General features: G+C 37.6%; 1 protein-coding gene across 1 annotated transcript; it reads left to right on the top strand.

The window, feature by feature from the left end:
* The first annotated feature begins 3455 nt into the window (after positions 1 to 3455).
* Positions 3456 to 16861, top strand: LOC131198118 (vomeronasal type-2 receptor 26-like). Its single transcript, XM_058182627.1, has 6 exons — positions 3456 to 3517; positions 4896 to 5184; positions 6560 to 7411; positions 9012 to 9239; positions 15068 to 15194; positions 15960 to 16861. The coding sequence occupies exons 1-6, from the start codon at positions 3456 to 3458 to the stop codon at positions 16859 to 16861; spliced, it is 2460 nt and encodes an 819-aa protein (XP_058038610.1).
* Positions 16862 to 17269: the final 408 nt, after the last annotated feature.

The following is a 17269-nucleotide window of genomic DNA, read 5'->3' as shown; positions in this document are numbered from 1 at the left end:
TTCTCTCGCCCCTTCTGTTCAACATCTATATGAAGCCGCTGGGTGAGATCATCAGTGGCTTCGGTGTGAGGTACCAGCTGTACGCTGATGACACCCAGCTGTACTTTTCCACACCGGGCCACCCCAATGAAGCTATCGAAGTGCTGTCCCGGTGTTTGGAAGCCGTACGGGTCTGGATGGGGAGAAACAGGCTCAAGCTCAATCCCTCCAAGACAGAGTGGCTGTGGATGCCGGCATCCCGGTACAGTCAGCTGAGTCCTCAGCTGACTGTTGGGGGCGAGTCATTGGCCCCGATGGAGAGGGTGCGCAATCTGGGCGTCCTCCTGGATGAACGGCTGTCTTTTGAAGATCACTTGACGGCCGTCTCCAGGAGAGCTTTTCACCAGGTTCGCCTGGTGCGCCAGTTGCGCCCCTTTCTAGACCGGGATGCCTTATGCACAGTCACTCACGCCCTCGTGACGTCTCGTCTGGATTACTGCAATGCTCTCTACATGGGGCTCCCCTTGAGGGGCACCCGGAGGCTCCAGTTAGTCCAGAATGCGGCTGCGCGGGTGATAGAGGGAGCCCCTCGTGGCTCCCACGTGACACCTATCCTGCGCAGACTGCACTGGCTACCTGTGGCCTTCCGGGTGCGCTTCAAGGTGTTGGTGATAGTCTTTAAAGCGCTCCATGGCATAGGGCCGGGTTATTTACGGGACCGCCTCCTGCTACCGAATACCTCTCACCGGCCCGTGCGCTCTCACAGAGAGGGACTCCTCAGGGTGCCGTCAGCTAGGCAGTGTCGTCTGGCGACGCCCAGGGGAAGGGCCTTCTCTGTGGGGGCTCCCACCCTCTGGAACGAACTCCCTCCAGGACTGCGTCAACTTCCGGACCTCCGAACCTTTCGTCGCGAGCTCAAAACATATTTATTCATCTGCGCGGGACTGGATTAGATTTTAAATTTATTGGTTTTAAATGGGTTTTTATTTTTTATATTATTTTTAATAATGGGCTATAGAATAAGTTTTTTAACTGTTATTTTAACTTGTATTTATATGTATTTTTTAATTGCCTGTGAACCGCCCTGAGTCCCTAGGGAGATAGGGCGGTATACAAATATGAAAAATAAATAAATAAATAAATAAATAAATATTTTGAAGCATGCTGTCTAACCTGGTCAAAAGAATGGGTGAGCCTTCAGAATAAGAAGTAACTTGAATTAGGGCCATGAATTAAGGTTTCGATGGCACGGTTACTTATGCTTTGACAAAAGTAAAGTTAATGTTGAATTTAACAATCATTTTGTTAGATGTACCATACTAAGAATTTGGAATAAATATAAAACAAGGTTCTCTATGAAGCTGCCTCTTTGAATGTCATGCCAGGAAGCTTTCTTTAGAAAAGAAATGGTGGCAAAGCCAAACTGGTTGACGTATGGTAAAATTTTATCTTTTAACTTGGGTGACCGAATTTTAAAGCTGAGCAAAGAATTTGAATCAGAAGGTTATGTTTGCCATTGGTTTAGAAAGATTTAAACTGGATAAAAAGTGCTATGGATTTACCGTTGTTAAAAATAAATTGGAAATTTCATTATGTGGCAACAATAAGTACACTGAGAGCATATGCACCAAGACAAATTCCTTGTGTGTCCAATCACACTTGGCCAATAAAATTCTATTCTATTCTATTCTATTCTATTCAATGAACATATTATTGCTATGATCTATAAAATATTATTGAAATTGAATTTGGAAAATGAATATGTAGAACATTGTATGATTCAGGGGGCAAGGAATTTTGGATATAATGCGATGCTTGAACAATGGGAAAATATGTGGATGAAGGTTTAAAATTTACATTAAATTATAATTTAAAAGAAAATTTCTATAAGATGATGTATCATTGATATTTAAGACCAGATAAGCTATCTAAGATGTATAAGGGTATCTCAAATTAATGTTGGAAGTATAAAAGTAAAGAAGAGTCTTTTTTTTCATCTATGGTTGATATGTGATAATATAAAACAAAAATTGGAATATGATTCACATTTTAATACAGAAAATTCTGAAAATGAAAATAAAGGTGAAACCAAAATTATTTCTTTCGGGTTTAATGAAAAAAGATTTGGAGAAAAAAATTGGAGCTTTGTTACTGTATATGTTGACAGCAGCAAGACTATTGTATGCACAAAAATGGAAGGACACTTCAATTCCTAACATGGACATGGTTGCAGGAGTTGGCTGAAATGGCAAAATTGACTCTTTTGATTAAAGAAAAGAACATAAGTACTTTTGTTTCCACTTGGAGACCACTTCTGAACTTTGTGCCTGAAGTGGAAAAGAAGGAAACTTTGATTTTGGGTTTTACCGATTAGATTGATAGATCTTTATAGAAATGGCTTGTTCATGTTATTATGAAAAAACAAAAAGTTGTGATTTGATGTTAATGTCTTATTCTACTGCAACAGAATTGGAAGCCAAAGTTTCCTTTTCTTTTTTCTTATCCTTCTCTTCCCCCTCTCCCTCCCACTGTTTTTCTATTTACTTTCATATTTTATATCTTATTTTATTTTATAACCCAATAAAAATGTTAAACATCAAACATATAATTTTCCATATCATTGTGAACATATAAATGTTAAAAGACAAAGAGTATAAATAATAACTAAAGGAAGCTGCTTGGAGACAGTTTTTTAATGTATATGTGTACTGTTTATAGTTAATTATTTTAATTTTGGAAATTTTAAAATCTGATAACAATTTTTTTCTCTGAGGTTATTTGGAGAGAACAGTATTTTGGTTTTGATAGACAGCTACTCTGTATAGTATACAGGGATGCAAATATTTTATTTATATATTTTGCAAGTTGTCAAATGGCATTTACCTTTATTATCTGGTGAAAAATTATGCAACTCATTCTAACCTTGCCATTTCATTAATAGATGGAATTGCAAACATTGTCTTTAGAACTGAAAACATATTCTTAATTCCACAGAGGCATTAAAATTTAAAGATTGCAATTTTGTCTCTCATAATTATCAAAAAGACTATTATTAATTTTTCTGCTTCTCAAAGGCAAGATTACCAATTTATTTCTACAAAGAAGGTAGAGGTGGGTGGACAGTTTAAATATTTCATGTGTTTTTTTAAATAATGTTCTTTACAGTAGATAAGATCACTATCATCAATCTCTGAACCAATTTTATCCTAAGGTTCAGAACAGAATGGGAGTTGTGTGAAGAACACAGATGATTCAGTTCAAATTATTTCTATTGAGACTGAAACATTTTATGAAAATGAGAGAAACTGAAATTAATGTTTAACATGATTGTATTGAATCTACTGTTACTTTTTTTGCCACATATGACTTGCCAGGGTAAAATAATAAAATGCAGAATCAGAAATCCTATCCGGATTGTTCATAATTATTTTCAGCCGGGTGACTTAATCATTGGTGGCATTAGTTCTTTTATCTTCATGCCTAAAGTTGTACAAAACTTTGAAGAAGATCCTCATCATTCAACTTTTGGTGAACCCCTGTAAGAGATGATGATGATGATGGCTATATTACACTAGATAACATATTCTGATGTTTCATGTTATGAATCACAAATAGCTGTATTGATGCAGATATAGTATTGGTACTGTTCAAATAATTATATTTTTGTGCTCTATAAAGAAAACCCACAACTATAATGCACATCCCTTAAATCGGGGGGTGGGGGGGTGGGGGGATCAAACTAAACATTCAACTTTTTATAATCAGTAGATCTTGACAATCTAGAAGCTCTCTCCCTCCCTTTGAGGTGAGAGTTATAGCATAATTATATATAACCATAAGAATAATACTATTCATTTTGAAATATATTATAATTTGCTTCAGTGGAAAGTACAAGAAAACACTCTTGGGGTGGGTCGGTGATGTCTTTTCCTTAGTGCTACTTAGTAAAATCAGCATTCTTTTCCTTCTAAATTTTCCTTCTAACAAGTTTTAACATCTAAACTTAGCATATTTATACCACCTTGAAGAGTTATTCATTTAGTCTGAAATATTTGTGATGCTGTAAATTTCAGTCTTGCTGTGGCTTTAGCAAGATATATATAATCTTGGAGGAAATAATAAAGGTAAAAGTTTCTCCTATCTTGTCATGTCTAATTCTCAATTCTCTATTTTTTAGCTGAAGGAACCAGTATTGTATGGAGACATTTCTGTGCTTATCTGGCTAGCATGGCTATACAACAAGGCACACAGAATTGGTACCACCAAAGTGGTACCTATTTATCTACTAGCATTTATGTGCTTTTGAACTGCTAGGTGGGAAGGAGCTAGAGCAAGTAATGGAGCTCACCTTGTCATGCGACACTTGGGTCTTGAATCCAAGCTGTCAGCTTTCCAGCTGTCATGCTCAGCATGTTTAACCACTAAGCCATCATGCTTCCAGTGGAGAATCTAAAGAAGGCTAAATTCAAAATGCTTCCCCTTCCCAGTTTTTCCCCCAATTAATTTATTAAAATGAAGCCTTCTCCAGGAAAATAAAAAGTAACTAATCCAATTGTACTCTTCAGTATGTATTTTACATATATATGTATTTTACATGCAGTACAGTTCCACATATGCAAAATTTCTATAGTGAACTGCACCCAACCTCAACCCCCCCCAAGAAAGTCCAGTTGCTTCCTGAAAAAGCACCTTTGGAATAACCATGACCTGGATGACTGAGTCTCTACAAACTGAGCCCAAGAAAGTTCAGTGATTATTCCACTGAAAACAATATCTAAACTGAATAGCAATCCATTAATTAGTTTACATGAAAGAGTGATAATTGCTGTCTAAGACACAATTTTGAAGAAAGTTAGTTTCACTGCCTTTTTTAGGTATAGAATTTCATTTGAAGTGGCATCTAATTCCCATTGCAGAATCCTTACAAAGTATTATCAGCATATTTTGGCCTTGATATTTGCTGTGAAGAAGATCAATGAAGACCTCCAGCTCTTACCTAACATCACCTTGGGCTTCAGAATCTATGAGACTTATGGTGGAGAATGCACATATCATGCCACAATGGAACTTTTCTCCAGTCAGAACCAATTCATTCCCAACTACAAATGTGGCATCATGAACAAACTCATATCAGTTGTTGGGGCTATTGAGCCTGCAATATCTTTTGATATGGCAGATATTTTAGGCATGTATAAAGTTCCGCAGGTAAGATGCATTAATGATAAATTGTCTACCCTTTGCTTTTTATTTTCAGGAGGGGGGATTTCAAGACCTTAATTTATTTTTATTTTTATATACATAGCTCTGTAAAGTATATCTAATAATATGTATTTATGGAGCATAAATCAATGTGAATTCAGTTTCAGATAGATCAGTTTCGAAAGTTAACCATTAGTAAGCAGAGAAATTTGGATTTCTGTAGTTCTCCCATGCAAGTTGGAAAAAAGCCTCAATATTTTTGTAATCAATCTTCAGTAAATCATAGACTGGCAGATGAAACATAAACATTGCAATTAATTAGGATAAAAAATAGTTAAAACAGACACTGTGGCATACTGTACAAAATTTAAAAGTTTTTAATTGTGGTAAAGGAAATAAAATCAGATTGGTCTGATAATATTAATTTAAGATTAAAACAATTCAGAACAGCCAGGTTATTTAATAAAGAAAGTAGATTCCTGGCAAATATCTGCTAAAAAGGGGCAATAGAAAATAATATATTCAGTTTATATATTACAGTTACTGTATTCCTCCATCCCATGGACAAAAGGAGTGTTTTGGTATCTCTTTCAGTATTGGTTGTTGGGAAGGCATTGAATCAGAATAAGGATAAAGTCCTACTAAATTTTGGGATTCTAACCTCTCCACCATTTTGGAATTTTTAGTGTTCCAAACTTACTAGAAAATAATGAACACAGAGTACTTTTCCAATGTATAATTCAATCTTTGTATATAATCTCATAAATCTTGCTCTGTTGTTTGTGTAGTTGCTTTTTTTAAAAAATGATGTAGTTATTTATTATTATGCTATATTTCCTTGGGCCATATGTAAAAGGAAGGAAGGAAGGAAGGAAGGAAGGAAGGAAGGAAGGAAGGAAGGAAGGAAGGAAGGAAGGAAGGAAAGGAACCAAGTCTAAATCTTACTTTTAGGGACTTCATAAAAACAAGTTCTGAAGATAATACTATACTAAGAAAGCACATTGTTTGATATTTCTTCCTCATTACAAAGATTCATACAGAAATTGTTCATGAGTGCAGACAAATTTGACAAAATGAGCTTATAAATTCTATATTGTTTTTTTAAAAAAATCCTTTCACAGAAACATTATTTCCACTATAGAAGAAAGAGAAATATCCAGTTTAAGTGAAAAAGTGATTGGAATTCATAAAATTGTACAAGTGTGAAGTAGTAAAGGAGCACAAGGGCCAGCTAGTCCAGCTCTGATTTCAGTAATATATTCTACACAAAATAATGAGATATTTCAGAATTTCTTATATTTAAGAATAGAAGGAACACGTTTTCTTTTGTTAGACGATTTCTTCTCTTTTTCATGTTCCTATCTAACTTTTATTTCTATAGTTCCTATACGGCCCTACTCCAAGTATGGATGGTAAAACTGATATCCCTTTCTATTACCATATGGTTCCAGATGAGAAGTTCAGTTTTAAGGGAATTCTTCAAATACTTTTGCACTTCCAGTGGACTTGGGTTGGGATCCTAGTAAAGGGACATGGTGGACCAAATTTTGAGAAATTAATTTTTTCAGAGTTTTCTCTCAATGGCATCTGCATTGCCTTCTTAGAGCAACTCAGGCCAATTTATCTCAACAGCGTGTCTGATGGCTTGAAATGGCTTGTGGAAACCTTCTATGTTTTTATTAACAGCAGAGCTAATGCTGTGATAATCAATGATAATTATGTTCTACATTTGAGATGGTTGTTATATGTACCTGAAATGGAATCATTATCTATAAAACCTAAAGGTAAAGTGTGGATTGTGACCAATCAATTGGGCCTTGCCTCATTCTTTTATCAAAGGACCTGGGATATCCAAACCCTGCAAGGTGCTCTGTCCTTTGTGACTTCTTCAAATGAAGTTGAAGGATTTCAGCATTTTCTTCAGACAAGAAATCATTCTTTATTCTCTCACCAAGATGGTTTCATAAAAGATGTTTGGGAGCATGCATTTGGCTGTGTATTTTCAAAACCTTCTTTGAATGAGGAAACTGAGGGTGTCTGCAGTGGGAAGGAGAAACTGGAGAGCCTTCCTGGTGCTTTTTTTGAAATGAGGATGACCAGTCATAGTTATAGTATATACAATGCAGTGTATGCTGTGGCACATGCTTTACATGCCATGCAGTTGGACCAACAACCAAACAGGAGAACATTGAGTGTCAGGATACCGCATCTCCATGATCCACAGCCATCGCAGGTAACTTTGTAAAGAGTTGAAATTGTTAGGACTTAATTTCCACTGACATTGAATGTGAACAGATCCTGTTGACTTTTACAGATGGTTATATTTATCTTTTGGGTTTTTTTTGGTGAGCAAATAAAAAAATCAAGTTACATGTAAGTGTCACTTGTGAGTGAGATACGTACTGGGAACCCTCAGATTAGGGCTTCCTGAGGATATGGGTTAAAATGTACAGCAGAAAATATGAATGTACAGCAGAAAACATGAATACAGCAGAAAGGAATGGATTTATATCAGTCTAGAGTGTCCTATATATCACATCCCAAGAGAGAGGGAAAAGTGCTCTATAATAAGATGAGAAGCATTCTATAGGGCAGGGGTGAAATGCTCCCAGCTCAGACTGGATCAGCCGATCCAGTAGCGATGGCGGTGGGTTGTTCGGAGAACTGGTAGCAAAATCCCTGGCCACCCTGCCCATTCCCACCCAATGCCCAGTTGCCTGCTTCCCCGCTTCTGCTTCTTTTAAAAAATGCTTTTAAAAGGTAAAAAAAAGAGAGGCTCTGATGATCACAGCTGAGCCGTGCGATCATTTTTAAAAGTTAAAAAAAAAGGCTCTGATCCCAGCTGAGCTGTCTGAGACAGCTGAGCTGTCTGAGCTGTCTGACCATCGGAGCCTTTTTTTAACTTTTAAAAGCATTTTTTTTACAACCTATTCTGTTGAATAGGTAGTTAAAATGCTTTTAAAAGTAAAAAAAAAAAGATCACACACCACAGCTGATCACACACACACACCCTGTGCATGCTGTTCTATTTACCCCTTTGGCCTCCTTTTGGCATGCACTGCAGGCATACATGCACCTTGCATTGGGTGCGTGGTTCACACTGCACATGCACATGCACAGCACGCATGCGCAGCCAGCAAACTGGTAGTAAGCCGGTTCAGATTTCAAATTAAAATTCAATTTGTCTTAAATTGAATTTTATCTTTTATCAATTTTTAAACGGGGTTTTTAGTATGGACATTTTTTAATTTTAGGCTAATTTAAATAAGTTTTTTAAATGGTATTTTAATCTGTATATTGTATTGTTTTATCTTGCCTGTACACCGCCCTGAGTCCTTCGGGAGAAGGGCGGTATAAAAATCAAATAAAACTAAACTAAAACTAAACCACTGCTATAGATTATAGTACTAATAAGTAGATATTTGGAAGAAGCTGTCACCACTGTCACCAACATGCAAAAGGATCCTAATAAATGTTATAGATTGAAACCCAAGCAATTTGTGGCATGGGAAGAGGTACTTTAGATCAGGGCTTTCCAACTCAGGTCCCTGGACTGGCATTCCCGAAACTGGGCAACACAAACAAGCAAAGCTTCATCCACGGAAAGCAGGCAGCACACAAAACCACAATCCCTCTTGTCCACGAAAAAAACTTCTCTCCATGGAACTGGTTCCTGGTGCCTAAAACGTCAGGGGCTACTGCTCTAGAGTGCTAAGTTCTAAGGTTAATATACAAAGTGAACCCAAATGAATTGTCATTAAGGTGGTTGGATACTCACAGTACTGTATGTCTCTGCATGAATTCTTAAATTTGCATATTTTTTCTATATTCAGCTTCACTTCTTTTTGAAAAGGCTCTCATTTAACAATAATGTTGGAAATAAAATTTCTTTTGATCAAAATGGAGAATTGATTTCTGGACTGGATATTGAGAACTGGGTTACTTTCCCCAATCAGTCTTTTTATCGAGTGAAAGTTGGGAAGCTGGATCCCTGGGCTACTGAAGACCAAATATTCACCATCCATGAGGAGGCCATCACCTGGCACAGCACTTTCAACCAAGTAGGTTCTGAATGAAGATAATTTTGCTTGAATGTGAGATGATATCCAAATAATAGCCATATTTAATTTAACACAGAAATAATATTGTAGACTTACAATATTCTATCAATTGATGTGCATCTTGATTGGTAGATGGAGTGAGTGTTTGCAGATGCAACCATACAGCCAACCAACCCACTCACAGCAAAAGTCTCCACCTCCCCACAAGTATTTTATTATTATTATTATTATTATTATTATTATTATTATTATTATTATTATTATTATTATTATTATTATTATTAATTTGAATTTTTAGACCGCCCTTTTCCCGAAGGACTCAGGGCGGTGTACAGCCGGAGATAAAATACAAAATATGTACAATTAAAACAAATTAAAACATAGCAAAATTACAAAAATGGCTAATAATTAAAATTAAATTTAAAATATTTAAGAATATTAATAAAACCCCAATTTAAAATCAAACTATTATGCCAGTCCCGCTTGAATAAATAAGTATGTTTTTAGCTCACGACGGAAGGTCCGAAGATCAGGCACTTGACGTAGGCCAGGGGGGAGTTCATTCCAGAGCGTCGAAGCTCCCACAGAGAAGGCCCTACCCCTGGGGGCCGCCAGCCGACACTATTTGGCGGACGGCATCCTGAGGAGACCCTCTCTATGAGAGCGTACGGGTTGGTGGGAGGCATAGGGTAACAGCAGGCGGTCTCGTAAGTACCCGGGTCCTAAGCCATGGAGCGCTTTAAAGGTGGTAACCAAAATCTTGAAGCGCACCCAAAAGACCACAGGAAGCCAGTGCAGACTACGGAGCAGTGGTGTTACATGGGAGCCACGAGCGGCTCCCATTACTACTCGCGCAGCTGCATTCTGGACTAACTGCAGCCTCCGGGTGCACCTCAAGGGCAGCCCCATGTAGAGAGCATTGCAGTAATCCAACCGAGACGTAACCAGAGCGTGAGTGACTGTGCATAAGGCATCCCGATCAAGGAAGGGACGCAACTGGTGGACCAAGCGGATTTGGTAAAAGGCGCTCCTGGAGATGGCCGCCAGATGTTAATAAAAGGACAGCCGTCCATCCAGGAGGACGCCCAAGTTGCGAACCACCTCCTTTGGGGCCACTAACTCGCCCCCAACAGTCAGCTGCGGATGCGGGGTGCCGGCATCCACAGCCACTCCGTCTTGGAGGGAGAGACGACAGCTCCGACCACGCTTTGCTTACACAAGCACGAAGCCGAAAGCACCAGCCTGAAGATGATGAGTGAGACCTCATTGAAACGTCGCCAAGATACTCTCAACTTTACATTGAAAAAGACCCGAATACGCCAAGACCTACATACCTATACCCATGAAAACCTACAAAAACATATATATACAAACCTGTATATATGTTGTGGCTCCCGCCCCCGAATCTAGCCCCATGTCCAATAGTGCCTTGGAGCTGGGCCTGCTGCCAGAAAGTGATTTGGACAGTGAGGGAGAAGGGCCGTCAGGACTTACCTCAGAAGCACCGGCCTCCCTGGATCAGCTCCAGGAGCCAGAAGCAGGCCAGGTGAAAGAGATAACGAGGCTTCCTTCTCCTGATTCCCCCCCCCCAGGCCACGCCTGCAGACCCAGCTGACAGCAATCAGGCTTGGCTCAATCCCAGGTTTCGTAGGCAGGAGAGAAGGGAACGACAGAAACAGGGGAGTGGCAGGTCTAGGAAGTGCTGAGTCATGGAGCCACACCCCATAGGATATAAAAGACAGCAAGAGCTGGTGTATCTCTTTGTATCAGGCAAATCCACGGATTGACTAGAGCTGAGGGTTGTGAGTCACCAGTGTCTTGGCAGCTATCGAGGACTCTTGGCAGATGCTGATTCTTTTGCTGCCAGAGCTGATAAGAGCCGGCTAATTAAGCCATCGTTCGGACGGAGGTGAGGAGGACACAACTCTCTCTCTCTCTCTCTCTCCATATATATATATATATATATATATATAGGTCTTTGGTTGTTCGGGTTTTCTCCCGTGTAAAATTGGAAGTGTCTTGGCGACGTTTCGACGAAGTCTCATTCGTCATCTTCAGGCTTCAGCTTCGTGCTTCTGGGAGCAATGTGTGATCGCAGCTGTTTCTTCCTTTTATCTTCCTGAAGATGACGAGTGAGACCTCATTGAAACGTCGCCAAGACACTTCCAATTTTACACGGGAGAAAACCCAACAACCAAAGACCTATATACAAACACCGTGAAAACCTCAGAAAATATATATATATATATATATATATATATATATATATATATATATATATATATATATATATATATATATATATATATATATATATATATATATATATATATATATATATATAGGTCTTTGGTTGTTCGGGTTTTCTCCGTAAAATTGGAAGTGTCTTGGTGATGTTTCAACTAAGTCTCATTCGTCATCTTCAGGCTTCAGCCGTGCTTCTGGGAGCAATGTGTGATCGCAGCTGTTTCTTCCTTTATCTTCCTGAAGATGACGAATGAGACTTCATTGAAACGTCACCAAGACACTTCCAATTTTATATATATATATATATATATATATATATATATATATATATATATATATATATATATATATATATATATATATATATATATATATATATATATATATATATAGGTCTTTGGTTGTTCGGGTTTTCTCCGTGTAAAATTGGAAGTGTCTTGGTGATGTTTCAACTAAGTCTCATTCGTCATCTTCAGGCTTCAGCCGTGCTTCTGGGAGCAATGTGTGATCGCAGCTGTTTCTTCCTTTTAACTGCTAGTGGGGTTTGAACTGATTGGGTGGGAGCTTGGCTGTGCTCTGATTGGATGGGGGTTTTCTGTGCTCTGATTGGCTGGGGTGTGTCCTGTGTTGGTGGGGGCTTGGTTGTGCTCAGTCTAATCTGTGCTGCAGGGGATTTGAGCTGGTGAGCTGCACTGCTGCTGTTTGGCTTCGTGTTCGTGGTCGTGCTACATCTTCGTAGTGGGTGTCAGTCTGCTGCATGTATGGATTGGAGGGTTTGAAGTGGCTAATGTTGCAGCTGCGGTCTGGCTTCTGGTCCTTGGTCGTGCTTCCTGATCAGTGTGGGTTTGGGTGTGCTTTCTGGGTGGATGTGTGGTGGTGACATCCTGTGTGGACCTCGTGAGTGTGGGTCTGGTGTCATTCCTCGTGTTAGGGACACGTTTGTCAATAAGGGCAGGTTTCCAAATGGCTGGTAGGCGGAGGTATCATCTCGCTTGTTCATGCTGTGTGGGCGTTTATCTCGATGGCTTCTCTGATTATTCTGTTGTTAAAGTGTTCAGTTTTGGCGATAGTTCTGGTCTTTTTAAAGTCAATATCGTGTCCTGTGACTTTAAAGTGTTGGACCAGGGAAGAAGTTGGTTCCTCTTTTTTGAATGAGTTCTTGTGTTCTTCAATGCGTGCACTTATTCTTCTGTTGGTTTGTCCAATGTATGTGGTGGGGCAGGCGGTGCATGGGATTTCATATACTCCTTGATTTTCTAACTCAATTTTGTCTTTGGGGTTTCTTAGGATGGTGGATATTTTTTGGTTTGTGCAGAATGCTGTCTTGATGTTATGTTTGTGGAGGATCTTGCTGATTCTGTCTGTGGTGCCTTTTATATATGGGAGGAGGGCTGTGCCATTTTCTTGCTCTCTGTCTTGGGTTTTAGTGGGGGGTTCTTTTTGGATTAGTTTGGTAATCTTATTTCTCTGGAATCCATTGGATGTTAGTACGTTTGTGAGAGTGTGTAGTTCGGTTTTTAGGTGGTTTTTAGGTGTTGTTCGTCAGCTAAGCATTTTGTTCTAGAGATGAGTGTCTTGGCTACGGAGTTGATCTGTGCTGGGTGGTGGTGTGAGAGTGCATGCAGATAGCGGTTTGTGTGTGTTTTCTTCTGGTGTTTTCTGTAACTTGAGATAGGCTCAAGTTACAGAAAGATCTTGACAGACTTGAACATTGGGCGCTATCTAACAAAATGAAATTCAACAGTGAAAAAAGTAAGGTTCTACATTTAGGCAAAAAAAAAAAAAATGTGCCGATAGCGTATATGTGGTACCTTGCTCAATAGTAGTACCTGTGAGAGGGATCTTGGAGTCCTAGTGGATAACCATTTAGATATGAGCCAGCAGCTGCTAAAAAAGCCAACACAGTTCTGGGCTGCATAAACAGAGGGATAGAATTAAGATCACATGAAGTGTTAGTGCCACTTTATAATGCCTTGGTAAGGCCACACTTGGAATATTGCATCCAGTTTTGGTCACCACGATGTAAAAAAGATGTTGAGACTCTAGAAAGAGTGCAGAGAAGAGCAACAAAGATGATTAGGGGACTGGAGGCTAAAACATATGAAGAACGGTTGCAGGAACTGGGTATGTCTAGTTTAATAAAAAGAAGGACTAGGGGAGACATGATAGCAGTGTTCCAATATCTCAGGGGTTGCCACAAAAAAGAGGGAGTCGGGCTGTTCTCCAAAGCACCTGAGGGTAGAACAAGAAGTAATGGGTGGAAACTGATCAAAGAAAGAAACAACTTAGAACTAAGGAGAAATTTCCTGACAGTTAGAACAATTAATAAGTGGAACGACTTGCCTGCAGAAGTTGTGAATGCTCCAACACTGGAAATTTTTAAGAAAATGTTGGATATATATATTTGTTTTCTGAGATTTTTGCGGGTATTTGTATGTACGTCTTTGGTTATTCGGGTTTTCTCCCACATAAAATTGGAAGTATCTTGGCGACGTTTCGATGAAGTCTCATTCGTCATCTTTAGGCTTCAGCTTCGTGCTTTTGGGAGCAATGTGTGATCGCAGCTGTTTCTTCCTTTTAACTGCTAGTGGGGGTTTGAACTTATATATATATATATATATATATATATATACATATATATATATATATATATATATACATACATACATACATACATACATACATACATATATATATATATATATATATATATATATATATATATATATACATACATACATATATATATATATATATATATATATATGAAGTCTCATTCGTCATCTTCAGGCTTCAGCTTCGTGCTTCTGGGAGCAATGTATATATATATATATATATATATGAGAATATTTGTAACTCAGGGTTGAAATGAGGAGTTCTTGGTGCTCTCTGATCTTTCTTGTTTACTTGCAGATGTTTCATTACCCAATATATAACATCATCACTTTTATTTTCATACATACGTTATTGTAATGGATATTGTAATTTGTATATACCTAATTCATTTTAGTGTTGCTGCTATTGATTGAAAATACATATTAGATACATTTGTATCTGATAGAAAATTATTTTGCAAAGTTTTATATACTCAATGCATTTTACTTCTCAGGTTAGACATACAAAGAGCAAAAAATATCACTATCTTAATTTTTATTTCTCTAATAGTTTACATGAAGATTATGAGTATTCAAAGTTTAGAAGAACTGTCTGATCTGATTGAACCTAATTTCTGAAATAGAAAATAATCACAATGAATTCATTAATATTGTTTATAATGTCCATATCCAAAAATAAGAAATGTCTGGAGGTTTGGATGAATTATGCTGAAATATGTATACAATTGATGCATGATCTGAATTTAAAAGTTTTCACAAAGTATAAGTAATCAGGTTATTTAAACAAGTTATTGATCAGCAGATATAATCCAATCTCCCATAGTTTTGATGATTATGATTATGAACAATAAAATATCCTTAGAATTAAGCTATATTTGCTAAATATCAGTTCACCACGGTTTTACCTTTTTTCTAAATATTGGATTGAATGCTAATATTTTCTTTCTTATTTTATTTATTGGGCAGACATTACCTATTTCAGTATGTACTGAGAGCTGTCTCCCTGGTTATTTCAGGAAAAAACAGGAGGGGAAGCCATTTTGCTGCTATGATTGCCTTCCATGCCCTGAAGAGAAAATTTCAAAACAGAAGGGTAATAGATCTATGAAAGCAGTTAATCTTATGGTTATGAAGGACATAGCAGGAAGATCCATAGAGTATAAGTATGCAAACTACATTATAGACATCATCAGAATATCAGTAGAATAAGGAATTCCATAGTTACAAAGTTTTTCACACTTACAATCATTGCAACATCTGATAGTCACATGATCAAGATTCAGATGCTAGACAACTATACCTATTTATGAATATTGCAATGTCCCGGGTGTCAAGTGTCTTGTGATCACCTCTGAGACCTTCTGACAAGCAAAGTCAGTGGGGAAGCCAAATTTTCTTAACAACCATGTTACTAACTTAACATCTGCAGTGATTCACTTAACAATTGTGGCAAGAAAGATTGTAAAATTGGGCAAAATTCACTTAACAACTGTCTTGCTTAGAACAGAAAGTTGTGGTAGTAAATCAAGGATTACCTATACATTATATGGATAATGTAAGGAATGTTGCCTGGGAAATTCTGGGCACAGAAATCCATATATTCTAAAGTTGAAAAGTTTGAAAATGTGAAATAATGGGTAAAGATAAATCTTTTATTATCTTTTCTTCATAAAGAATTGTTATTTAGGAACACAAATATTTATTAAAAAATGAACAAACTTAGATATAAATGAAGTGAAAACAACACAAATTATTTCTATTAAAAATATTAGAGGATCCTGTGCAAAATTTTATTCCATAAAAACATGATACAATAGCAAAACCAAATATATATTGTATATGCATATTTATATTACAGACATGGATAGCTGCTCCAAATGCCCAGAAGATAAATATCCAAGTAAGGACAAAGATTCATGTCTTCCCAAAAAGATATCTTTTCTGTCCTATGAAGAACCAATTGGAATAGGTTTAGTCATTCTGGCACTTGTCTTTGTTCTCTGCACAATTGTAGTACTGGCAATATTTTTGAATTATCATCATACTCCCATCATCAAGGCCAATAACCGAAATCTCAGCTATGTTCTACTCATTTCCCTCCTCCTCTGCTTCCTTTGCTCACTACAGTTCCTCATTACACCTGACAATATAATATGTCTCTTCAGACAAATTAGCTTTGGCATCATCTTTTCAGTGGCTGTGTCTTCTGTGTTGGCAAAAACCATCACTGTGGTTCTGGCTTTCATGGCCACCAAGCCAGGATCCAGAATGAGGAAATGGGTGGGAAGAAGACTAGCCACCTCCATTATTCTTTTTGGTTCCTTGATTCAAACAGGCATCTGCATGATCTGGTTGTTCACATTTCCCCCTTTTCCTGACATGGACACTCATTCAGAAATAGAGGAAATCATACTGCAATGTAATGAAGGCTCATCTACCATGTTCTACTGTGTCCTGGGCTACATGGGCTTTTTGGCAGCTGCTAGTTTCACAGTAGCATTTTTCTCAAGGAATCTCCCCAGCAGTTTCAATGAGGCCAAATGTCTCACATTCAGCATGCTGATCTTCTGCAGTGTGTGGCTCTCTTTTGTTCCATCCTACCTGAGCACCAAAAGCAAATACATGGTGGCTGTGGAGGTTTTCTCCATTTTGGCCTCCAGTGCAGGGTTGCTTGTCTGCATATATTTCCCCAAATGTTACATAATCATTGTTAGGCCAGAGCTAAACAACAGGGAACAACTTATTAAGAGAAACTCTTAATAAGTTAAACTTTTCTTTCATTTTTTCCTACTCCTTTGAAATCTTTAGCAACTTATTCAGTAGAATAGAAATTTTTCTGCTCATTTTTCTTAATGGAATATTTAGTATTAAATTTAATATTAAATATTAAACATAAAAGGTAATAGGTTTATGTATCAGTCTCTGTTGTCCTATATAGGTAGAGTATGAAGCAAATAGCAGAATAATATTTTCACATGTTATGATTTTATTTGAATAAATATCAGTAACATTTCTGGTAATCAACAATTGATTGCAAGAAGCTTTTAAAATTAGCTACTTAATGCAAACAGGTAAGGTTTGGTTTTTGTGGGGTTGTTTTTTTTTTGTTTTTTTTTTGAAGTTTAGCAATGTGAAACAAATCAATATTTCAATTCTACATGAAAAAAA

The sequence above is a fragment of the Ahaetulla prasina genome, chromosome 4 (assembly GCF_028640845.1).
Source record: "Ahaetulla prasina isolate Xishuangbanna chromosome 4, ASM2864084v1, whole genome shotgun sequence".
Taxonomy (NCBI): Eukaryota; Metazoa; Chordata; class Lepidosauria; order Squamata; family Colubridae; genus Ahaetulla; species Ahaetulla prasina.
Note: the sequence above shows the minus strand (reverse complement) of the source record. Positions and strands in the feature narration are given on the sequence as shown.

Bases quoted from the DNA above. Each gene is read 5' to 3' on its own strand.
- LOC131198118 (XM_058182627.1), top strand. From the start codon at position 3,456: ATGCCTAAAGTTGTACAAAACTTTGAAGAAGATCCTCATCATTCAACT. The intron at 5,185-6,559 runs GTAAGATGCATT...TTATTTCTATAG, and splicing joins GCATGTATAAAGTTCCGCAG to TTCCTATACGGCCCTACTCC. The intron at 9,240-15,067 runs GTAGGTTCTGAA...TTTATTGGGCAG, and splicing joins GGCACAGCACTTTCAACCAA to ACATTACCTATTTCAGTATG.